This window comes from Pelodiscus sinensis, chromosome 9 (genome assembly GCF_049634645.1).
Source record: "Pelodiscus sinensis isolate JC-2024 chromosome 9, ASM4963464v1, whole genome shotgun sequence".
Lineage (NCBI taxonomy): Eukaryota > Metazoa > Chordata > Testudines > Trionychidae > Pelodiscus > Pelodiscus sinensis.
This window is the reverse complement of record NC_134719.1, coordinates 59,926,128-59,951,815: the sequence shown is the minus strand read 5'-3', so window position 1 is coordinate 59,951,815 and position 25,688 is coordinate 59,926,128. Positions and strand designations below refer to the sequence as shown.

Here is a 25,688-nt window from a genome sequence, read left to right as displayed (position 1 = left end):
GCTTGTGTGCATGAAAATGTTTGTGACATCTTGGAATCCTGACCAGGCTGAAACACACGGATCAATAAATCATGCGCCACAAGGAATGCCAAGTAGGTTTATTAGCCATAACTTAAATCTTTATTCCTAAACTTAAAAAAAAAAAAACTAGAAAAATTCTAGTCCTTGTGTATTTCAAACATGCCAACTGGCAAACCAATTGGTTGTTGAAGACATGAGTTACAGGTATGTTGTGAATGGGGCTTATAAAGAAAAATCTCTAGGGACCATCCTGTGTGTCAAGTGTGCCATGTCTATGTGTAGAGGATGGGAAATTCCAGAAGTTCCCTGAATGAGCCTTGGAGTGGGGGGTGCCTTCCTTGTGAAATGGCTAAAGAGTTCAACCCCCAAAATGTATGGCTCCTGAAGGCATCACTGGAAGCTAACCTCTGAGGAAGTCCCATGCCTCTGCACTCCTTTCCAGCTCCCTGGTAACATGGGAGCCATGTTTTGCCAAAGAATCCCTTTGCCTAGTGATTAACCCCAGAATGCTCCCTTTGGTGTGTTTGAGCATGGAGGAGAAAACTGTCTAACCTAGATGAAGAAAATCTAATGTGATGGGTAGCATTCCACCCCGTGTCTGTCCGAATCACACATCTCATTCCCCAGAGAGATACCCCTGCTTACTCTGGAGGGAGTTGTGTGAGGTCAGAAGAAGGGCAGACTTTGCCTATGTAGATTCTTATATTACACTCATTCTTATAGTATCTAGATACTGTGGACTTGCCATGTGTATGCCCCCATTTCCAGATCCTCTCACTTCTCAGCCCCCATCAAAGAGACCAGGCAGTCCGGAATAAATTCCGGGCCCTAAACACCTACTATCTAAAGATACTAGTGAGCACAGGGCAAAGCAAGACACAACAGAACTAGTGTGTGGTGCAGGCATGGTCTTGTAGCACAACAGCTTCTCTGGAAAGATGCATTCTCAGGAATTGTTTTGGAAGGCGAGAAGAATATTGAACAAGTTGCCATAATGTCTTCTGGGAGAGTATCACAGAGAGAATATTTTTATCCCATTCACAAGTGACTCCTTAGCCATTTCACTCCTCCTGAGAGAGCCTGCATTTCAACAGTGTAGAGGCATTGTTTCTGAGTGGATGGAGCACTAGACTGGGATTCAGGAGACCTAGGTTCTAGTCTCAGCTCTGCCATTGGCCTGCTGGGTGACCTTGGGCAAGTCATGTCCCCATCTGTAAAATGGGATTAATAATACTGTGGCCTCCTTTGTAAAGTGCTTTGAGAACTTCTGAAGAAAAGTGCTATGCCAAAAGGTGGTGGTATTGTTCACGTACAGTGTTTCAGAAACTCCTATTAGATTAAATTGCAAATTGAATACATTTTTGACTATTGAACATCTATTACAAGCATGAAAAATAATAAAAGTCTATATCATTACTTGCAGAGGTATGTGTATGTTAATCTAGTATGTCTCTAAACATTCAGAGGTGCACTTCCTGACTGATTGTTAACTATGGAAAGCACATTTTCAGAGGGCTACACAGATATCTTCTAGAGCTGTGCCTTTGTTTTTCACAGGAACCCAAAGACCTCTGAATATCTTGGTGTTTGTTTTTCATAGGCTTTCTTTATCTCATGAATCCATATGTGAGGCTGAAATAATAGTTCCACTAACTAGTAATTAGAATACCATGAAATCAGATCATCTACTCGACAGCTCCCATAGGAACTGTGCAGACTGCTCTATACTGCAAGAGCTAAGTATTTTAAAAGCCCATTAAAAAATATGAGAACCTGTTCCCATCCTCTCATATTTTCATGTATCTTCTTGTCTTATTCTAGGAGTTAGTTTCAACAAACTGGAATAATTAAATATTAAGTATTCCATATTCTTGCAGTGAGATAAGATGACGGAGACACTTAATGTTGTGATATTAAAAAGCTTGTTTTCCCATCTGTCAGCAATGATTTGGGAACAAAAGCATTAGAGGGTTGCATGCTGACAGATAAGAGGATGGAAAGAGTTAAATTTGGACTGACCCACACGTGCAGCAGTGCTACAAGGAAGAATTTCTGCCTGAATACTGGTACTAAAATGAAAAAAAGAAACAAGTGGATCAAGAAAGGGGAGACCAATATGAAAACAACTGTCAGGGCCATGCATGCTATCAAGAGAAGCAGAGCAGAAGAAGTGGAAAGGGCACTGTTAGCAAATGAAGCAGATGGAGTAGGAGTTGAGGGCATGTTTCTTAAAAAAAAAATCTATTTTGCAGATGTTTTATTTGAAACTGTTAGGATGATTCACAACCTGTAGCACAAGTAACATCAAGGAAATGTGACTTTACAAAAGATTTTTAAAAGTATAGTTTTTCTGAAAAGAAAAAGGCTTTTTTGTTAGAACTATTTTGATTGTTGTTCCAATGCGGGAATGGGAAACCAAGGGTAGTGAGTGGGCTGCATAAGTGGTCCTGCTTTGTCGCAGTGGGCCAGAAGATTGAAAGTGGTAGGCAACTTGCGGCCCATTGGGGTTCTGCTTGCTGATTCACAGCACTCCAAAAGTGCTGGAAGAGAGAGGGGGAGGAGTAGGGATGGGATGCTCTTCCCCCTCCCAGAATTTTTGGAGTGCCATGAATCACCTGATTCGCTCCCGGTTTGCACTCTTCCCCCTCCCTCCCAGAGCTTGAACAGCCATGAATCAGCTGATTCGTGTTGCTCCGAAAGTTCTAGGAGGTAGGGGTGGGATTAAGTAAGGGTGGAGCTCCAGTGTGCAAGAGGCATGGGGGAAGAGGGGGGGGTATGTGGGCCACAGGTGGAACCCCAGTGGGCTGCAGGTTGCCCACCACTGTTCTAGATTGGTACTCTGCCTTAGCCCCACTGTGCTACTGTCACCAGCTTGGTCAGTAGCGCTGACCAGAGCTGCTAGGGTTCCTTTTCGACTGGGCATTCTGGTCGAAAGCTAGACAGCTGGCAATCCTATGCTTGATTAAAGCATTTTACGTTTTTGAAGCATGTACAGTCACCCCATGTAGTCTTCTTATCTCCTGTTGTGCAATATTATTAGGCATATAACTTTGAAACTAATAAAAAATGTTTTTGCCATTCTGCAGCACGGTCCATTGAATGCTCTCAAAGCTGAAAATGGAAGTGGACCAGAACCAGCAGTAAGGGTACTAATTTTATATTATTGTTAATAGTAATGTTTGTTATGGCTTTAGTCTCTGCCTCTTCCTTGCAGTTTCTTTCCTGACAGTCAAAATAATCATGACTGGGGAAAGTGGAATGCCACCTGGTTGCTAGTGACCCAAATGGGATGTCTTCTGCACAATTGTGGGTCTGAAGGGCTCCGGAGAAAGGATGGGACCCATTTAACCTCCTCTGCCCTTAGTTAGCAGAGTCACTTCGATAGCTTTCTATAGCTGATATATAAGCATCATAACAGCTTTGTATGGTGAGGATAATTAGTCTCCATGTTATAGCATGGAAAGGATAAATGGCTTGCCTAAGGTCTCGTGGTGGAAGAGAGAGAAATAGAATCAAAGGGTATCTATCTCTACACAGCGGAGATATTTCGGGATTTCAAGGATACCTAGCCCCAGCCAGGCAAGCCAAGGGCTGCATCCAGCTGCCAGACCTGGGGCCCCCTCCCCACTTTAAACACCACCCTCTATACAGACACCTATGACCTGATTTAATAGAGCCGTGGTCCCCAACACGGTGCCCGTGGGCGCCATGGCGCCCGCGGGGGCATTTGAATGCGCCCGCCAGGTGCTCGGGGCTGGCCTGGCCCCGGGCACATGGCGCACGGGCGCTTGCGGGGGAGGAGGGGCGCGCTTGGGGGGGGGGGCACCGGCCCCGGGTGCACAGCGCTTACGGGGGGAACGCCGGCCCCGGGTGTGCGACGCTCGGCGGCGGAGGGGGAGGCGCCGCCCCCGGGCGCGCGGTGCTTGGGGGGGGCCCCGGCCCTGGGCATGTGGCTGGGGGGGCCGCCCCTGGGCGCGCACGTGTCCCCGCCCCCTGGCGCCCGGCGGGCGAACGGCCACGCCCCCTGGCGCCTGACAACCTGAAAAGGTTGGGGACCACTGTAATAGAGTAACTGGTCTCAGTAGTAGATTGTGGGAGATGAGACTGAGACCCACAGCCGGATGGTTTCACAGTTATTTGCTGATAGCAGAGGAATGATAAGGTTCAGGAAGGTTGGGTTCCATTCCAGGCTTTGGACAGACTCTTCCATTTCCCTCCCCCTCACCACCTGTCCCTTCCACCTTTTCCCTATCCTTATCCAATCTCCTATCCACCCCATAGCTCACCCCTCACCGTGGTTGCATTATCCCCACATAGCCAATGTGTCTCCTTTCCTTTGCCTTTCCTGGTCCCAGTCATCTCACTCCTTCCAACTTTGTCCCAATCTTCCCCCTTCCCTATCTCCATTCTCCTTGCCCATCCTTTCCAATGCTCCTATTATTACAAATGAACAATCCTTTCTTTGAGGCAAAATAATACTTAGGCTACAGCTACACTGCAGGCTTCTTGGGCAAGAACTGTTTTGTGCAAGAGTTCTTGTGCAAAATTTCTTGTGCAAAAGCACGTCCACACTGCCATGTGCTTTTGCACAAGAGCGTCCATGGCGGTGTGTATGCTCTCTTGCGCAAGAAACCTCTGATGCCCATCCTCACTGCCTTCTTGCGTAAGAGGTCTTGCGCAAGAGAGCTTATTCCTCATGGGCTCTTGCGCAAGAAGCCCTCTGTTCCGACGCTGTACTGTAAATTTACTTGTGCAAGAACGCAAGTGCAGTGTAGATACTCAGCAAGTTTTTGAACAAGAACGGCCATTCTGGTGCAAGAAGCCTGCAGTGTACACGTAGCCTTAGGGGAGGGGATTCAGACTGGTGTGGATCTGGAAATGAGGGATGGGGGCCAGGTGTGGCTCCTGGGTAATTGGAAGGTGGAGACACCAGTGCTCTGTTGACCTTTTGGGTTTATTTACATGGGGATGCTCCGGGACATTAATGTGAATCAACTACCACGGTGGAGATAAAGTTGCTTAGTTAAACCCCTACAGGCTTAAGGTGGCCTCACCCTGCTGTAGCTAATCCTCAGTAAAGTGCCAGCCTCCCTTTAAACGTGGAGCATTTGTATTGGAGGAGGCCTGGCTTGAAGGGGCGGGGCCTAGACACTTCTTCACACCCCTCCTGCTGCCTCAAGCAGGCAAGGGTTAAGTGGGTGGGGCTTAGGCATTAAATAGGGCGCGCTCCTATTGGCTGTTAAGGAAACAGCGGTGGGATGGGGGCGGGAAGGTCAACGACCCGCTCTCATTGGCTGGCGTGTTAGAGGCCCTGCCCTATTCGGGCGTGTCGGTGAGGCAGCGGGGAAAGGCGCGGCCCCATTGGTCGGGAGCGGCGGATGAGGCGGCCCCATTGGCGGCCGGGGGGGCGCGCGGCGCTGCCGGGCCGCCACCATGTTGGGGAGCGCGCGGGCGGGGCCGTTGGCACTGGCAGCGCCGGCCGGGGATGGCGCCGGGCGGAGCCTTCCCGGGCGCGGCAGGTGAGCGGGGTCGGGGGCGCCGGGCCCGGTTTCGCGGCGGTGACAGGGCTGCCTGCGTGGCTCGGCGGGGACACGCCCCCCCGCGGCGCGTAGGGCAGCAGCGCCCCCTTTGCGCGGGTCTGGACTCCGGGCCCCCCCCGGGCAGGGCCGTGTGGGGCCCCCCCTGCCCGCGCCAGGGCCCCTGAGGGGATGAGGCGCCCTCCGGAGGGGGCTTGGCCGCCTGTCATCAGGGCGGGTCCCTAGCGCAGCTTCCCCCGGGCGGCCGCGAGCGTTTCCCGACCCCCGCCCGCTCGCTGAGGTGAGATCTCGCTCCCCCCGAGGATCGCCTCCATCTGACTGGGAAAGCTCTCGGAGTAACATTTCATGCTGCCAGGGCCCCCTTGTCTCGTCACATTTCAAAGCACTTGACAGGCCGCAATTAAAACCCTAGGCACTAGCAAGACACTGGCTCCCTCGTGTCGGGGGGAAACTGAGGCACCATTGCTAAATGCCTTGTCCAAGGTCATGCTGCCCGTCGGTGGCGGTCACAGAAAGAACCCAGGAGTTCCCACTCAAGGTTCTTTGCTCTTCTCCTTAGACTGTGCACTTCAGTTCAGGGGTGGGGAACCTTTTTGGGGCCCCACTGACCCACAGAAAAATCAGTTGGGGCCGCGCAGAGGTGAGAAATAAAAAAAACAAACAAACCAAAACCCCCAAGTCCCTCACTGACATGGTCCCGACTGACAAGAAGAAAGGCATTCCCGTCACTCCTCTCACATGCCAGAACCTCGGGGGACCACGTTAGTAGATATCCTGTGCTCTAGCCCTGTAGGGAGACAGTGGTGGGGCTGGAGCACCAGCACGAGCTCCCCAATGCTGGAAAGGAAGGCCAAGCCTCAGGGGGCTGAATCCAGGTAAGCCGGGTGCCACATCTGGCCCCTGTGCCTGAGGTTCCCCATCTCTTTAATTGTTGGGACCATCTCGGAGGCGGAAAGTGGACCTTTCCCCAGTTGCTCTGGTCTAATCTTCAGTAATAAGAAATTGCTTGTGTGCTGTCTTGTATCTCCAATAATTTCTGACATAGGACTCAAACTCATTACAACGAAGGTTAGGGTTGTTTTATTGTCATTAGACTTAGTCTAGCTAAAACTGTGTTAAATGATCATTTTTATAGTACTTAAAAGTATCTCTAAGCATTGAGTGCAGTTCAGTCTTTTCCAGCCTCATGGGCACTCAAGACACTGTGTGTCTTACGACAAATGCAAATAATTTTTTGCCATTTTTACCTTACCTCCACACTCTCTGGGGCCACTTGCAAGCCAAAGTCCCAGGAGAGCCAGGTAGATTTTTGTACTGTCCTGCAGGTTGTCAGCAAAATTTGTTGTGAAGATGTGATCCCAGAATCTATGCTTCTGGTTCTGTAGAAGTGCTTACTATCTTCAGCTTCTGTTGAGGTTAGTATAGATAGGGCAGGCTCATTACCTGGCAGGATAGGGCCTATTATTACATAAGATTGCAGATGGATTTTCATATCTCAGTTGGATCTCTTTATTTGTCAGCTGAATTTGTTCTTAGCATCATTGACACCAAACTAGGGATGTTAGATATCAGGGAATTGAATAGTCGAGTAACCTCACAAATTCTTAGCAATTACTCAACTATGCTGTAGTCTCCCCGGGGGCCCCACTTCCCCCTGTATAAGGAGCCGGTCTGCCAGTTTAAAAAGCAGCTCCCCACGTCTGCGGTGGGGAGGGGTCAAAGCTCCCCTCAGACAGAGGCTGCTGCGAGGAGGACAGGACGGGAGGCTGCCGTGAAACAGCCTCTATCTGCAGAGTGTCCAAGCTCTCTGAGGACAGAAGCTGGTCCAGCAGCAATCCTCTGTCTGTGGGAAGCTCAGACCCCCTGCAGATAGAAGCTGCTGCCAGGAACCAGCCTCTGTCCATGGTGGGCCTAGACTCACTGCAGACACAGAGCAGCCTCTGTCCGTAGGCAAGTTGGGCCTGCTGTTGACAGACTGCTTTGTGGTAGCCTCTCCTGCCCCATCCCTGCACTGCTGCCTCTGATAGAAGCAGCAGGCACCATGGAGCCGGTGCTGGGACGGAACCGGCTTTTAAGCCAACTTCCCCCAGCTTCAGCTCCTGTTTCTCCCCCCACCCCCCTTTGTACAGAGGCAGCAAGTGGGGGGGAGGGGATGTGTGTTGTCAACAAAGATTAACTGATAAGCCTAGGCTTATCGATTAACCGAATAGTCGACTACACATTGACATTCCTACACCAAACCAAGATGGAAATTCATGTCATTTTCTATGAGTGTATGGCCTTTTCTACTTTAGACTCCTTAAATTACTCCTTTTCTTATAGCTCCACCAGTAGTAGTAGTAATGGGAGTTTTGAGGGTTTTTTTTAAAAAATGCCAGTGGTTACTGACATTTCTATCTTTGTGTCAGGTTTCCATGACATAATGTTAAAATGCTGGTGACCCCCCAGTACCTTGTTTCCCCTCAGTCTTCCACTGGTTGAGGTGCAATGGAAGGCTTTTCTTCTAGGATAGGCCCAGCCTCAGAGAATTGTCTGCAGACTGAATTATAAAGAATTTTAACATCCCTAAACTAAATTGTACTAAAACCTTTTTTTGGTTCCAACAGATTTCCCCATATTTATTATGCTGAGCCTTACAATCCTCTAAACGGGATGTTCTTACACAAGGTGCTGAGTAGTTAGTAGTAAGATATTATTTAGGATGTCCATAAGTATAACAGGGTTTGAAAAAGAAAAGAATATGTCTGTCGATGACTATTAGCGAAGATAGTCAGGAACACAACTCCATGCCCAGTATGACCCCAAACCTCTAACTACTAGAACCTGGGAGTGGAAGCTGGGTTGATCACTCCATGATTGCCCTGTTCTGTTCTCTCACCCTGAAGATCTGGTACTGGCCACTTTCACAGATAGGACACTGAGCAAGATGGACCATCAAGATGAAAATGACAGTCTTAGGTTTTGGTCTTAGGAGTAGAGCCCGTCAGATCTGCAGATACCTGCTTTATGTTCACACATCTCTGGATACAGATATCCACGTTCGTTTTTAGAGATACGGATGTGGATACACATTTTGTATTTAGAACCCTGCAAATCTGCTTTATAGCTAGCTGCATATCCTTTTTGCAGACACACATACCACTTTTTAACTATGAAGGACTATACTTATGAGGAGACAAAAGTCCATTTAAGCATGCATGTGAGCACATATGAAAAGTTGTACAATGCATTTATTGCCAAACTTTTTTCATGTGACTGAGCTATGAAATTCTGGGTCCAGAATTGACTAATGAAGCCTCTCCCTGTTCTGTCTTAATATTTCTCTTATTTGAAAATCATCATAACCTAGTGAAAGCCTTGTAAACTGTGTCCAGATAACATTGTGACAGGCACCTTATGCCTATAATGGTATTGCCCTCTAAATACAGTTCTATTATACTTTCTCGGATGCTGCATGGCCACAGTGCAGGAGCTGCTCCAGCGAGGCTGGAACCCCGTGGCAAGGTGGGATGCTTGGGTTGGGCCTACCACACTCTGGGTGGGTGGGGACTGATCCAGCCCAGGCAGGCTACCGGTAACCATCACCAATAAGGTGATGCTTACCAGTTAGCCACTGACAACCCTATTCTAATTTGGGTTGTGCTGTGCTTGCTGTTTGTTTTTCCGTTTGGAAAGTAGTGCTGGGCTGGCTTGGAGGTGGTTGGCTGTTGCAGGACCTCTAGTTTTAGGAATATAAATGGATTCCATTTCCTCTACAAGTAGCAGAGAACTGTCTACAGTATGGTGCTGCTACTATAAATGCCATTTTGGAGAAAGGGGTGGTATAGCTGCTGTTTGGCTGTAGCACGAGTAACCTTCAAGACTGGCAGGAAAGTACTATGTTTTTATTTGATAAATGAGGGGGAATTCCTTAGTCAAAAACTTCAGAGGGGTAGCCGAGTTAGTCTGTAACAGGAAAAACTTAAACAACAAGTAGTCTAGTAGCATCATGTTTTGTTAGTATTTAGGGTGCTACTAGACTATTTGTTGTTTTTAACTTTAGTCAAAGTTTGTGTGAATAATGAATGTGCTTTGGTGTTTTAAAAGTGCTATAATACAGGCATGGGGTGTAGGAAGGGTTGGTAGTTACAAATAATGTGGAACTGTCTAGAAGCAGAGTTGAAATCCATTAGAAAATATCTATGGGAATGTCGTAAAAAGCAGTATTAGAAACCTGGCATTGTTTTTATTTTCAAATATTTAATTTGTTTTTCTGAGGCATGATGATGTGATAACACGTGAGGAGGGTGATTCTTTTCTTCCTGGGGTGTATAAATGGAGTTTACTTGGGTAACAGAACTCTTGAACTGTGCCTTTTGTTTAATAAGCATGGTTACTAGAGATAAGAACAGAGAGTGAAAGGACTTCTCAGACCTGGTATGCGCTACAGAGTTTTCTCAACAAAAGTTAAGCCAATTATCAAAAACTGGTATGATTACATAGCTTGAGCCATGGTCTTACAATGCTTGTGTCAGCAGAATGCATCCACAATTTGCATTTTAGCATCGACAGAGAAAGCAGTACACTATGCATGATATCCCATTGTGCAACTCACCACCTCCTGTAGCAAGGTGTTCTGGGAAGGCAGAATAAATCACAGCACATCATGGTGTGGGTTTAACGTCCCATGATTCATTTTTTCTATCCTGTTATTTGGGCTTCAGATTGTGTGTTGTAGCATTTTTCAGCAGTCTCCGTTTACTGTGCACCTGCCACTTCTATCTGAAAGGATGGATTTTGCTCTGCTCTCTGCTGTTGTGGTCACTGTGATGAACATATGACAACTGGTCATGCAGTATAACATGAACACCCCATCTGAACACAGAGGTGCCAAACCTGCGTTGAGCCATGGAAAGATACAACACCAGATTGATTTTTGGCATTCATGGAGCAGCTGGATGTGAAGGACTGTCTCTTTTGGACTCAGGAAACAAGCACAGAATGGTGGGTGGGATCACACTTATGCATGTCTGGGGTGACGAACAGTGGCTCTAGAACTTTCAGATATGAAAGTCATCTTCCTGGAACTGCAAAACAAGGGCCCCAAAATGAGAGCTGCCCTCTCCATGAAGAAGCAAAGTGGTGACTCCAATTTGCTACTGGTCGGTTGCAAATGAATTGAGAGTCAAAGTTCATCATTGGGACAGCATTAATGTAAGAAAGCAGGGCCATTAATTGTATCCTGCTAGGAAAGGCTATCAGTCTTGGCAGTGTGCGTGAAACAGTGGATGGATTTGTGGCAGTTGGGTTCCCTAACTTAGCAAGGTGATGGATGGCACTTCTATCCCAGTTTTGGCCCCGGACCATCTTGTGACAGAGTACATCAATAGAAAAGAGTACTTCTTCAGTATTGCAGGCATTTGTGGATATCTGTGGTCACTTTATTAGTGATTTGGGAAGGTGCATCTTCAGAAATGCTGGGCTGTGCAGAAAGCTGCAAGCAGAGACACTTTTTCCAGGCCTGAAGATTCAAATTGGGGTTGTTGAAATGCCTATACTGACCTTGGGAGATGCAGAATGCCCCTTACTTCTGGGGCTCATGAAACCTTATATGGGAAACTTGGACAGCAGCAAGGAGCGCCTTAACAATAAGCTGAGCAGGTGCAGAATGATCTTAGACTATGCGTTTGGCAAATTAAAAGCCCACTGGGCTGTCTTTATGGCAGTTGTGAGCTATGTGAGGAAAATATTCACAATTTCATAGCACCCTGCTGTGTGTTTCATAATATTTGTGAGGTGAAGGGTGAAAAGTTTCCCCTGTGGTGGAGCATGGAGGTGGATCACCTGGCAGCTGATTTTTGAGCAGCCAGATACCAGGGCTAGTAGAAGAGCACAGTGGGGAACAGTTCAAATCAGGGAGTCTTTGAGGCACCATTTTGACAACGAAATCCAGTCGTGTGTTACAGCATTCTGTCCTGCTTTCTTAACTTGCTGCCTTTCATTCAAATTTTGATGATTCTTGACCATGATTTCTCAGCAGATGATCAGATTGCTGCTGTGTATTAACTCCAACAGCAATCACCGTGCGTAGGAGACCAATAAAGAATGGCTATCTTTCACAGAGTATGTTTTTATTGAATACCAATTAATACACACAGTAGGCTTGGAGAGAAGGGAGATACCAGTGAAGGGCAGCGTAGGTGCCTGAATAAGTGGGCTGATTTTTAAACGTTTTTTAATACCACCAGCTCCCATGTAACTCAAAGGAATCTGTGGTTGCACAGCATTCCAAAGAATCATGCCTCTTATACACAAGTGCTTCGATTTTAGAGTCTCTCACTCTTTCACCAAGTGCTTTAATCTGTCCAGTATTTGGATAAATAAAGCCTAAGTGTTTTCATTATAGATAATGGTTCTGACATGGTCTGTAGGGTCCAGTGTCAATTCTCATAAACTTATGAGATACTTTTAAAAAGGAAACAAAAAGAAAGAAAGCTCCTATAGTAGTTATATTTAAAATGAAGTGAAATAAAGACAGAAAACATGGTGAGTTTAAAGGTAAAATTGCATTCATATTAATCTGCTTGGTCTTTTTTTGTTAAGTTCAAGATGAGCATGCTAATGTCTTGGGAAGCTGTATTCACGGCAATGTTAGATTGAGGGCCTAACCTGACTCCCATCCATCCACAAATCTCTAGCTCAAATTAAGTGGTGTTTTAAGTTTGAGCTAGTTAGCTGGAAGTGGAGGGGTGATTGGAGCTCAAGTTCTGCTGAAGCACTAGGAGTGTAATGCAAGGAGGATACAACACCTGATTACAACTCATCACCTGTTAATCTAATCACTCTGTGTCCTTTGACTGGTGTTCTGCAGTGTGGTCACTCCAACTAGTTTGAGCCCAGCAACTCAAGTATACTATATTTGACCTAATGGTATCAGTGAAAATAATCCCGGTATCCAACACTGGAGAGTGGCCTTTTTAGTCAGATGAATGTTTGCTATCAGTACTGCTGATTCCCATTGTGGACCTGTATATCCCAAACATTCTGTGTAGAGAAATCCTGCTCTTTCTAGATAAACTAAAATTCCTAATTAATTTAGTTCTTTGTGAACTTCCTGACTCATTTCCGCTCAATACCAATAGAGGTGCTTTATATAACTAACAGATCAGATAAGTATTATGTAGATAAGATATCTATAGTGCCAGCACGGGCACTTGGCCTCCTTTTTAGTTCATGGACTTTGGTGTGGAGAATGACTAATCACATTAAATAAATTATTCACATGTGAGCTGCATGCAAGCTGCCTTTATAATGACATTGTTTATATACTAAGATCTGCAAATGAGACTGTTAAAAGTGTTTGAGAAGCAAGATGTATAACCAGAAATGAGCACAATCAGGAATGAGACAAACTGGAAATGATGGGGCTAAAGTTACTGTTTCTTATGCTGTGCATTAAAGGAGTCAGTTTCAAAATATTGAGCTCTTTTGGAACTGTGGAACTGCTTGTAACACTAACTTTGTAATTTGGTTTAGAAGTGCATCAGTAGGTGGTCTCCCATTTTACATTGTTAATCTGACATGAATATTTTATACAGGGAGTGCTCCTATTATGCCTTGCTGAGGATAGCAGTGGTGACTTGCTAGGAGCCCAAGGATATCTTTCTAATTAGAACAAAGAAGATTTGCAGCTACCCTCCTCTCTTCAAGGCTGGGTTTATGGCCTGCAAACTCTTACTGGGCCTCCTCACTCCATCCTAATCTGAGCAGTTAGGCCACAACTTTCATGCTGAAGATGAGGGTGGCTGTAATCTGCATTTGGCCAGTGGGATGCGCTTGGCTGCCCTTGTGTTGTAGATTAATAAAATAACTAAGCAAGTGCCAACATATTACTTATTTCTTAAATAAGTAACTACTGCCTTATCCATTTATTGATTGCTTAGTCCTACTATAGCTCAAGATGCAGTTCGTGGCCATTTTGAAGAATTTAGTTCACATTTTCTATGTGCAGTTGCTGTTAGCTCCAGAAGTGTCCCACAGTGATGGTGATGTAGTGTCAGTTCTCATTTGCGTTCTGGTTTGTTTAATTAATAATGTAGGAATATTCTTTTCCTGACTTAATTTAACTAGATTTGATTAACTGCTCATTAGATGGGCCTTAATTGACAACGATTTATCAGCAGGGACTCATTGAATAGGGAGATGTCTTGCATCTGTCTTAAATATGAAGACACAGATGTGCCACAGCATAGTTGCTCCTAGCTGAGGTTTCAGAACAAGGTGGTGGGTTTTTTCTTCCATTGTGTCTGTGAGGCTATTGATTGTCTATTATTTATATCTTCTCTGTTTGTTTTGTTCTGGAAATGTTTTGGCCATCACATTTGCAGCCTTTTATGAAAGATGGATTTAATACACTGGAATAGATGTCATGCTTCTGATTTTTCTTTGGGGCAGTGCGGAAAAATTGGAGCTGATATAGGGACCATAGATTTTTTTTTAAACATGTTTTTTCTGCTATAAATTGTGATAATTCTTTCCAAGTGTTCCTCCCTCCTCTGTAGTTACAATAATTTCAATTGTTACTTGTAAGTGCAATAAAAGATTTTTTTTTCTCCTATATTTGGCAGGCATATATAAAAACTTTGGTTCAACAGTATCAGTCCATTTCCCGTGTGGGGGGGGGAGGGGAGGCGGCGTAGGGTTGTTCACACAGTGACAGTGGAGTATTTACGTAAGAGGAAAATGGGATTGTGAAATCACAAAAATTCACAGGAAATTTTGGGACAAGGTGCAAGGGCAGCAACTCTTTAACGTGCTTAGTAAAACAGCTTTGGAGTTGATGGTACTGGAGAAATATGTACCTGTGAAGTAATTTTTTTTATTATTCTTAATTTGTAGGAGTACCAGAAGATGCGTCAGTAAGGATAGGTCCACAAGAGTGAAAGTTATGAATGAAATGCATTGATATCCTCCTCCTCACCCTGATCTCTAATAGACTTCCTATAGCCCTTGGAAGGAGAGGGTCAGGGGAAAAGGTTGAAGGTCACCATGAAGTTAAAGCAGCGAGTGGTGCTGCTGGCCATTCTCCTTGTCATCTTCATTTTCACAAAAGTTTTCCTCATTGACAACTTGGACACTTCAGCTGCCAACCGGGAGGATCAGCGTGCCTTTCACCGCATGATGGCAAGTCTACGAGTGGAGCTAGATCCGCGACTTGATCATACGCTGCAGTCCCCTTGGGAGATTGCTGCCCAGTGGGTGGTACCACGGGAAGTGTACCCTGAGGAGACACCAGAGCTAGGGGCTGTTATGCATGCCATGGCTACCAAGAAAATTATAAAAGCAGATGTGGGCTACAAAGGGACCCAGCTGAAAGCTTTGCTAATACTTGAAGGGGGACAGAAAGTGGTCTTCAAACCTAAGAGGTAATTATTCCCATCAGTGACTGGCTAAAACAGCTTTCTAGATTTTTTTCCCCCTTCCCTGTTGATTCATTGATTTATAAACCAATATGTCCATATTGCATGTGATGCAATGTAGTATTTAGAAGATGGAATGGAGCCATACTGATGATCTGATAATATTCAGCTTGGCTGCCAGCTGAGCCTGAGATGTTCAGCGTTAATGTCCAAACCAACCTCTCTGTAGTTCAGAGGCCTAATCAACACGGTTGGCCAGAAGCCAGTGTTCAGCAATGGAAGGTTTGATCGCTGTCTGCAAGCCAGATGGCTGATACCCGAAGAGGAGTGGTGTTGTATTCCACAGTGAGAGGCTAGTTGCCATGGTATGGGTGCCTTACAGCCGTGGTTCCCAGCCTTTTTTATACCGCGGACTAGCAAACCTATTCACAAGTTTTTGGCGGATCGGTAATGTGACTATGCAAATAAAATGTTACCAGTCCACCAAAATATGTACCCCAGTCCTCAGAGCCGCCACGAGCAGTCAGCTTCAGCTGCGGCAGCTGTCCGCCACATGGCAGCTGCTGGAGCTGAAGCTGGCTGCTTTGCGCCAGCTCGGGGCCGGGCCGAGGCTAGAGTACAAGATTCCCTTGATTACATGAATTTATTCAGTATGCCTCATGGTATTCAAATAGAGATTGTTCTGTCAACTAAAACAGGTTTCTCATCAAGCAAAAAATTACATGTGTAAATGGTGGGGGACAGGGGAAAGACAAGACTAACGTATTTTGAAGAAAGGAGGAGGAGAAATTTTACCCAGCAGTGCTGTTGTAATAGCTTGTGGACTGTTATCTGTATCCAGAGCAAAATGTGACTTTATATCTTAGTCTTAAAATTGTATTAAAATAAATGAGAACTTAATAGAAAAATGTAGAATAACCCAGGTTCACCAGTATTTACAATTGTTAAATTTACAAAAAATAAATAAATCTCAGTATTGTTTGCTATTCTTAGAAATGCGACTTTCAGATCACCCACACTGAGATGAGAGGAATGTCTCTCTTTTTTGGTATACCTGTCAGAATTTTGTTTATAGAGACTTTCACAGTGTAACTTTGTAAAGCTGGGCATAGTTGCTGCCCTTTGTGGTTCATGTCACCCTGAAAAAAGAACCATTAGTAAGAACAGGGGCTTGCAAAGCCAGTGATTGGGGATAGATGAAGACTTGGGGGTGCTATAACTTAGTAACTAGGTTAAATTGACCAATTGCCTTCTTCCTCGCTACGCATCCCATGCTGTGGGGGGGTGTGGGAAGACTTGTGCGGCACGCGGGGCCCTTCACTCCCACACTGAACAAGGCCCTTCTGCAGGCACCCAGAGAAGGATCCTGTCCCCCACAGCCCACTGTAAGGGGGGCCCCCAATAATCCCACGAGGCCTCTACTGGGAGGGTTGCCTGTTCCTCAAGGCACCACACTCAATAGTGCGGCCACTGAGCTTTCTCCCCACCAGAGAGAAACCAGGCTGGGACCTTCTCCTGGGGACCGGCTCCCTCCCCTCCCTCATTGGGACCTGAACCAGCCGCCTCCACTGCCTCTCGCCTGCCGAACCTGGTTGAGTGCTGCTAGCGGCAGGTGGAGGTGCAAGTCGGGCAGATGGTTGAACCCGGGTTCTAGAATTCCCCCAGCTGCCCTGCTCCCCGCACCCTTCTGCTTGCTTGAATTTTGGCATGCGAGTGCTGATGGGAGCGCTGCGTCTGCCTGATTGACATCACTTGCAGGAGCCAGGGGCCGTACTGTGCCGGCTCCACACTGCCTCCTCCATGCCCCTGTCCACCTGCCTGCGGGGCCACATGCTGCCCCACTCCACCTTGGCCCAGTAGACACTTGGCTGCACAGGCTCCACACTGCCTCCTCCACACCCCTGTCCACCTGCCATTGGTGCTGCACACCACCCTGCTCTGCTTTGGCCCTGCCCCCTGGGCGTGGCCTGGCAGAGTGCCATGCCCAACAGCCAGTGGTTCGCAGCCGGGCACTAGGCCGTGGACTTGTGGTTGGGAGCCCATGCCTTACGGGAAAGCAAGACATGGGGGCAGAAGGAGGTGGAGTTTCAAAAAGTGGAAATTGATCATTCTCAAACCAGACCTAGAAGGCTGTAGTGCTAGCAGTGGAAGGTAGTGTTTTATGTTCTTCCTTGTATTTGTCAATTGGGAAATTACATTTCTGCCTCAGTTGAACGTTTTCTCATTCTCCTATAGAGTTTATTTTGTGACATATATGCCTGTAATGCCTTTTAAACTAACTTTCCTTAGGGAAAAGGTGGACTGCTGGAATTTCTAGTATCATTTCTCTAATGGCCACATTCACGCCTTGTTTGGAACTTTTGGCGCTGAAGTGGTGGTGATACAACTTGCACAGTAGCTCATCCTGTAGTGTTGTATTTCTGTAGTGCCTTTAAAATAACTGAGTGCCTTAAAGCAGTGCACAAAGCTTTAAATCTCATTCCAGTTATGGGACGACCCTGTACAGGCAGGCAGAATGGCTGTACACATCAAGGACATGTACATCCAGGAATGTTTTTAGGAGTGCCGCATAGTTTGTGGTGGTGTGCAGCGTATGAGAGAAGAGAGAGGATACAGAGGGGAATTTTTTTGCAAGGCTGTAGGGGTTTATTCTTGCCTTCTTTACATAGGATTCAGGAAGTTTTTAAGCAGTTGCCTGCCCTCAGCTCCATATCAGGTTGTCAATAGGGATGTGTTGGTATACACGTTTACACGGTTAACCAATAAGCCTGGGCTTATCGGTTAACCTTCGTGGTTACATGCAAGCCCTCACGGGTGGGGTGGGGGAGAGAGGCTTGCATAGAACCGTGAAGGTTAACCTATGGGCTCAGGCTTAAAAGCTTGCTCCCCATGTGCACTGGCTCCCTCCCCCATGTGTAAACATGTAACCATCTTTCTGATTGAATATAGAAGGACTGCTTGAGAATTAACAGGTTGAGCAGGCAGTCAAAACACTGGAGCCTGCGCAGATACAAATTCTGAAACTGTGGGTATCAATCAATATCCACAGAGTTGGTGGGCTCTACTGGGAATTATTGCAATGAAAGCAGTGGTCTAGTGGGCTCTTCTCCCAGGAGCAAGCACCCCACACCAGCAGCTTCTCTGGCGTGGCTGTATCTCTTGTAGGCTCTCATACTAGGGTGTACAACACTCGCTAGCGCTTGTCCCTGGTCGCACTAGAGCTGCTGGCATGGGGCCCAGGGTGTGTTATGAACCATTAGGAAAGTAGATAGATAAGACAGAAAATATCAGAAACCACTACTAATCTTTACCTTCTTTAATCTCACTAAACTCATCTCTTCTCCTGCAAGAAATTATTTTGTAGGTGTGACCCAGAGCCAATTTCATTTCAATATGATTCTTGCTCATTTGGCTCTTAATTTTACTGAGGAGAATCCCTCATCAATCATTGTCTTCCATCATTCATTGCAATTACAGATATGCCAGAGACTATGTAGTAGAAGGAGAGCCATATGCTGGATATGACAGACACAATGCGGAGGTGGCAGCCTTTCACTTGGACAGGTATGGAACTATTGGGTTAACTATGTAATTATTCTCTTGTTTTGATATTTTTTTGCACCAATTCACTTCAGGGAGGGTGCCTGAGTCATTGATTTCCAAACTGCTCATTGAGTAGAACAAATAATGTTATAAATTATTACAGTATAGAATCCAATAAGCAAGGTTTCTGTAAAAGCAAATAGTATCACCCTAATTTATTAGAATGCTTTGCACATGTCAGCAAAGTAATGGATAAAGGAGAACAAGATGGGCACAGATTACATAGATTTTCAAAGGATTTTAATTGGATCCCTCACCAGAGACTGCTAAAGGAGGTCATGGGGTAAGAGGTAAAATTTTGTCATGGATCAAAAAGTGACCAAGAGACTGAGAGAATAGTGTGTCAATTTTCATCTTGTCAAAAAGTGAAGAATGAGGGTGCCTAAAAGTTCTGTACTACCTCTTGAGTTTAGTATATTTATCAGTAATCTAGGAAGGGGAGTGAGCAGTGTGAAAGCAATTATTTCAGCTACTATAGTGCTATTTAGGTTAGCCAAATCCACAGAAGACTGTCTGTGAAGCATATCAGAAGGACCTTATCAAGGTTGGTGAACGGGCAACATGACGACAAATGAAGTATATTGATGGTAAATGCAGAGTAATTCACCCTGAGGGGTGGGAAATTAACTACTCCTATACTTTGGAGGATCAACTGTAGAGCTATTTGTGTGTGATTTGGCAGGTCTTAATTAGGGATGCTAAAGTATAAACGGTTAATTGATGAACCTGGGCTCATTGGTTAACTTTCACGGTTACACACAGCCCCTCTCCCCCATGCTGCTGCCTCTATATCAGAGACAGCAGCACGGGGGAGGCAGTAGGGAGCTGGTACTCATGGGGAGCCAGCTTTTTTAAGCCGGCTCCCCGCACTTACAAACACATTTTAATCTCCCTAGTCTTAATTAGACCCATTAAATTGACTGCCGGTGAATAGATCTCAGAGCATGGATCCAGGCTGTAGTGTAAATATAGGATACTAACCTATATCTCTCAAGAGTGATTTATTAAGATGAACATTCTTCTTTGCCGATTTTGAATAATACTTTGCACTTCTTTTGGGCTTTCTGTCTGAGGAGCTAAAAGCAGTTTATAAATGTTAAAGAATTAGTAGTACCTCTTAGAGTATTTCCATTTTACAAAGGGAACAACTGAGACACAAAGGCTAAGGGTGGGGCTTTCAAACATGTGTAAGTGAGTTAGGAGTACAACTTGGAATGATACTTCCAGCTTACTTAGGTGCTTTTGGAAATCTCACCCTAAGCACCCAAATTGTCTGTGGTCACATAGTAAGCCGAACAGACACAGGAACAGAACTCGGTGACAGACTTGTGCTTACTTTCTGACCTCTTGCGTATTTCTAAATGTCTTTGTGTTTTATTCACCCACTCTCTCAAACCAACTTGTTTGCTCTCAAGTTTAACTGAACTGAGACAGAGTTTATTGGCTGGTTTCCGGGGATTACTGTAAATTATCTTTTCATGTGGCCAGCCCAAGGCCCTGTAGTTTTTGCTTTGTGCCACTACATGAGAGACTTGTGATTTGAGGTCTCATTTCCCAGGCTGAGTTCTGTGAAGACACTATAGTTGTCCCTTGAAGAAAAGGTGCATCTAATGCTACCCTGTAGTGACCAGTCAGGTCAATATAGGAGCATTGCTGGTAGTGTTTCTGTAAGGGGAGTCTGGTACATCTAGCCTTTCTTCACCAAAGGAAAGTCTCCTGGCTGTCTTGAAAGAAGATTAGAGGTACAAATGGCGAAGGGTTAATTTCTAATGAGGTTCCGAGCTTAGCACCTGCTGTCATGCAATTATCTTTGATTTGCACAGTGGCTTGGACAACTGATGTGGTGTTGTTTTTTTAAACTGCTGCCTTGTTACAAATTCTTATACTTTGTTACCCCTCTTCCCTCCCCAAACCAGAATTCTGGGTTTTCGGCGTGCTCCATTGGTGATTGGCAGGTTTGTGAATCTACGTACAGAGATCAAACCAGTTGCAACAGAGCAGTTGCTGAGTACCTTCCTGACACTGGGTAAGTGGGTTCTAGGGCTTGTGCAACCCATTGAGAATAAGCATGGTAAACACACACACAAAAAAGTGAGAAATTGGCATAGTTGTAGAAATTAAATTACTATATAGGAACCAGGTACAATGCTTCCAACCTTTGGAGATATTTATTATTAGTATAATCTTGTTTGGTGGGCAAGGAAGGGGAAAATATTCTACAAAAATATTTTGGTTCGCCTGTCACATTTTTATGTTCTGTTTTGCAGATATTTGTTTGAATAAGTATTTTCTTCCTAATAGCAGAAGCAGGAAGAAGAATTTAGGATAGACCAGAATTTAAAAAATGGAATTATATTGTACTCTGAGTAAAGTGAATGGATGGCTGGAATGATCTGTGTTCCTAATATACCAAATGGTGATGGATGATATTTGTGTAGTGCCAACAGGCATAGCAACATGATTATAAGAAAGAAATCAGATGTTTATCAGTAGGTGTCCCAGAACAGTTTCATATCTTTAGTTTTTAGTAGTAATGTTAATGGGGTATTTTTGTGTGGTAAATGACTCAAGGGCAGAGTCTTGCCAGGTGGCCATTATGCCTCAGAAAATGCCCTCTGCTACAGCTATTAGTACTTAATCAAATTATAAAGTATCATATTTCTTTGTCAGAAAACTTAGACACAGCTGTTCATTAACAATTTATTGTATTGATGTATGTTTTATAAGCAGACTTGGTAGCACGTTTTAGGATTAAGGTTGTCAGACACTTCCTGTTAAAAGACCCTGTTTTCAGTTGCTTATAACTCTGCCAGACTTTAAGGCTATGTCTACACTGTGCCTGTTTTGCGCAAAAAATATGCAAATGAGGCTGTGTGGAATATTGCCGAGCCTAATTTGCATAATGAATGAGGCTCCGTTTTTGTGCAAGAGGCTTTTGCACAAAAAGGAGCCGTCTAAATGGCTCCTTCGTGCACAAAAACCCCCTCTTGCGCAAGAGCCATTCTTCCTGAAAAAATGCGCAAAAAAGCCTCATTAATTATGCATATGCAACCTTAATTTGACCCTTATGTATGTATACAATATAACCTTTAATTACATGATTGCCTACTATTTTTTCCACTAGACCCCTCTCTCATTCACTGCACTGGATGTTGGTGCTCACTTAATGAGCAATAACAATTGAGTATTTTATTTTCTCTTCATTGTGCAATGTCTTAGTCACAGAATTTAAGGCTAAAAGGAGCCCCAGATCATATAATCTGGCCTCCTGTAATCACAGGTCACCAACCTTCTCATGCTATACCCAACAACTGAAATTAAATCAGGCTGTTACGTGCTACAGACAGAGAGTAGGAGGGAGGGAGATGCATTAGTGCCCGAGTCAGGGAAATGCTTTAAGGGGAGAGGCCCAGATAATCCTAGCAAGTGACCGCAGCACGTATACTGCAGGGGAAGGCAAAAACTCCCCCCACGTCACTGCCAATGTGACATGCAGGAAAATTCCTTCCCAACCCCACATATGCAGTCTGTTACTCTGAGCATGTGAGCACAGGGAATTTTTGAATTTTGTAACATCTGAGTGCTTGACTTTGCAAACTGAATACTATTCTTCAGTAGGGGTGTGCGTGTGTGCGTGCGTTCGTTCGTTCCCTTGTCTAGTCAATGGATCCTTTTCAAGTGAACTATTCATCTTGTCAAAAATGAATGATTTCCTGATGATTCTCTCTCCATGTGGAACTTCTTTCCAAAAGAAAGAGAAGTTTTGGTTTCCCATTGAGAAAAGGAAGAGAAGGCCAAATAAAATAAACTCCTGTTGATGGACTTGTTGGTAGACATCTCTCTAAAGGTTCTTCAAGGTGTTGCTCTCTCTTGTTTGGGCTTCCATTGATTTACTGCTGTTCTTGTGATGTGTTTTTTGTTTTGAAGGTAACAGTACATGTTTCTATGGGAAGTGCTACTATTGTCGAGAAACAGAACCAGCTTGTGCTGATGGAGACACCATGGAGGGGTCAGTCACACTATGGCTGCCAGATGTCTGGCCTCTTCAGAAGCACCGGCATCCTTGGGGAAGGACTTACCGTGAAGGCAAACTGGCCAGGTATAAGAAACCCATAGGCCAACTGCAGCAATTCAGAGTACAGGCAGTCCCCGGGTTACGTACAAGATAGGGACTGTAGGTTTGTTCTTAAGTTGAATCTGTATGTAAGTCGGAACTGGCGTCCAGATTCAGCCGCTGCTGAAACTGATCAGTTTCAACAGCGGCTGAATCTGGACGCCAGTTCTGACTTACATACAGATTCAACTTAAGAACCCAAGGCATCCCCAAGTCAGCTGCTGCTGAAACTGATCAGCGGCTGATTCCAGGAAGCCCGGGGCAGGAGCTTCCTGTAGTCAGCCACTGGTCAGTTTCAGCAGCGGCTGACTTGGGGATGCCTGGGGCAGAGCAGCTGGGGTGCTGCTGGGTTTCTTACCTCCCCCTCAAATTAAAGCTTATTCCATTAGAGGCCTTCACTAGTAGATTTGGTTCAAGAAAAATGATTGAAAATTCCTTTGGATCTTATGAACACTGCTCTTTAAACAGCCTGTCTCAGCTAAGTGCTGCAAAGATAATTATACAGGCAGTCCCCGAGGAAAGCAGAGCAAAGCCTGCTTTGCAGACCAGGGGGACGGGGAGCAAAGCAGAGCAAAGCCGCGGAGCACGCGGTCAACTGACAGCCCAGACGCGTCTGGGCTGTCCGCTGCCCGCGTGTTCCGCCGCTTTGCTTCCTCTCCCTGGTCTACTGGAGACCAGGGAGAGGGAGGGCCCCGTTCGTAACTGTGGATCCGACATAAGTCGGATCCGCGTAACTCGGTGACTGCCTGTATAATTATCTTTGCAGCACTTAGCTGTGACGGGCTGTTTAAAGAGCAGTGTTCATAAGATCCAAAGGAATTTTCAATCATTTTTCTTGAACCAAATCTACTAGTGAAGGCCTCTAATGGAATAAGCTTTAATTTGAGGGGGAGGTAAGAAATCCAATGGGTATCCAGGAATGCTGGGTGGCTTGCTTTTCCTACTTCTTCCCTGGAAAGTAACTTGCTACGCAAGTCAGTGAGTATCTCAGTCATATCCATGTTCACTGCAGAATCTCTGCTGCTTATCTCACACTGTTGAGGCTTTCTTTCATATTTTGAACCTGTTTGGCTCAACAGAATCCTGTGACATTGAGCTAGAAGCCTTTTTGCCCAATTTCATGCATTTTGATTGGTTCTGTTTTTTGTGTTGTGGACCTGTCTCAAAAGCTTTCATACCAGAGTACCTTTGGTGACTTTAAGGGAGATTTTGTGCAGAGATGCAGTTCTTTCCTATTTAAAAAAATGCTTTTTTTGTGTATTTTCTGCAAAGTACATCTAATCTTAAATAGTTTAGAACTGAAAAGTTTTTTGTTAGTTTGTATATGAGCAACATGTATAAGGATCTGGACCCATGTCTGAAGAGCACTTATTAGGGAAAAGTGCGGGCTTTACAGCTATAAGACAGACACAGTATCTCAACAACTCTTTAAGACAAACACTTTGCCAAGATGAGCCCAACTGATTTCAAGCTCAGTAAACTTTTCCAAGTGTTGATCTCAAGATGTGTGACCAGAAAGACAATTTTAGTACCTGAAATCTGTTTGCTGAGCTAGATTTTTTTTTATTAAGCTATTTCCATCAGCTTTTAACTAGCTGGCTATTCATAGAAAGAATCTGAACTGGTGGCTTTGTCAGAGAGTTTTGGTATCTTAAAATACCCAACTAGACTTCTTCAGCCTTTAAATGGGTCTTGACTACTAGAAAGTTAGCATCTTGTCTTGCATTGGCCACTGTCAGAAGCCAGAATAATGGGCTAGGTAGACCATTGATCTGACACAGTTAGTTGATTTGTGAGAAGTAAGTTTTAGAGCCACCAAGAAGGTCCTAGTATAGCACTTAAGCACTTTTCTGTGTATTTGTGGAAAAAAGAACAGGAAACATTTTGCTTTTGTTAAGTTATTTCTCAACTTAGAGGTCCCATTCATGCTGTGTATTTTCATGTTGGAATGAGACCTAGAGATTGTTTGCATGATGGTGTAATGCACACTACATGAGCACAATTTTTAAGTGCACTAAGGTGTTGTTCATTTATTGTCAACTGTGCTAGTGGGCACTATAAGTTCCATTGTGTGCACTAGCATGTTAAAGCACACCAGCAGGGTCTACACAGGCTATTAATACGCAACATTTTGGTGCACTTCAGAAATCCCTCTTCCATAATATTCATTACCATACTTTGTAGACAGGCTCCAGGTCTAACCACAATCCTTATGTTATAAAATACTTTATTTTTGCTCATGCGGATAGGATCAAATAACATTGTTCTTTAGTCATCGACTTAACTATATTGCGGCTTTTACTCTTTGGAAACCTGTCTTCAGGAGTAGAGGAAGAAATATACATATGTTCCATATGTTCTATCCTTTCTGCCTCTGCTGCTCATTATATAAGATATTTGTGTATATGTTTTCTCTCCCAAAGCAGCTTCTTCTGTTCAGGCTTGAATAATCACATTTAACATTATTGATATAGTGCCATAAGTGTCCTTGGCCACCTACAGCCATGTCCTAGATGAGATCCGTAATTTTAGGAGTCACAATCAAGCTCTTAATAAAATACAAATTATCAGAAGTAAATATAGGAGCAGATGGTGCTGCTGAAAGATCAATGTGGTAACTTGATTGAAAAACGGAGGATAGAAGAAGGGATGTAGGGATGTGCACAGGAAAGGAAAAGCTGTTCCAAGTGGAGTAAGAGCTGCTGTAAAAACTATTGAGTTAAAGACCAGCAGGAAGATGCAGAGTAGCATTTAAGAGAGTGGACTGAATAACACACAGGGTATGCATGGGCCATAGGAAGAAATAGAAGATGAGACGTAGGATCTGTGGATTTGTGCGGAATATTGACAGTGAGGCTATAGAGCTTGGACTTGATACAGGAAGAAGTGAGAAGCCAGAGAATGATTTGAGGACTGAACGTGTGACACATGATCAGAGAAATGAGATGGAAGACATTACACTGGAGTATTTTGGAGACATAGAGGATAGGTGAGATACAGGGAGGCCAGAGTAGA

General features: G+C 44.8%; 1 protein-coding gene across 2 annotated transcripts in view; it reads left to right on the top strand.

Moving 5' to 3' along the window:
* The first annotated feature begins 1 nt into the window (after position 1).
* The window catches only part of FAM20B (FAM20B glycosaminoglycan xylosylkinase), a 39,859-nt gene continuing 14,172 nt past the window's right edge, over positions 2-25,688 (top strand). The window contains exons 1-6 of one of the 2 annotated variants that reach the window (XM_075936860.1): positions 2-92; positions 3,108-3,167; positions 14,436-14,962; positions 18,434-18,520; positions 20,476-20,585; positions 22,487-22,658. In XM_075936860.1, the coding sequence (XP_075792975.1) occupies positions 14,586-14,962; positions 18,434-18,520; positions 20,476-20,585; positions 22,487-22,658 (746 nt within the window). In that variant the 5' untranslated portion in view covers positions 2-92; positions 3,108-3,167; positions 14,436-14,585. Of the gene's footprint in view, positions 93-3,107; positions 3,168-5,385; positions 5,541-14,435; positions 14,963-18,433; positions 18,521-20,475; positions 20,586-22,486; positions 22,659-25,688 lie in introns of those variants that run through there. The other variant, XM_075936859.1, reaches the window with a different exon arrangement.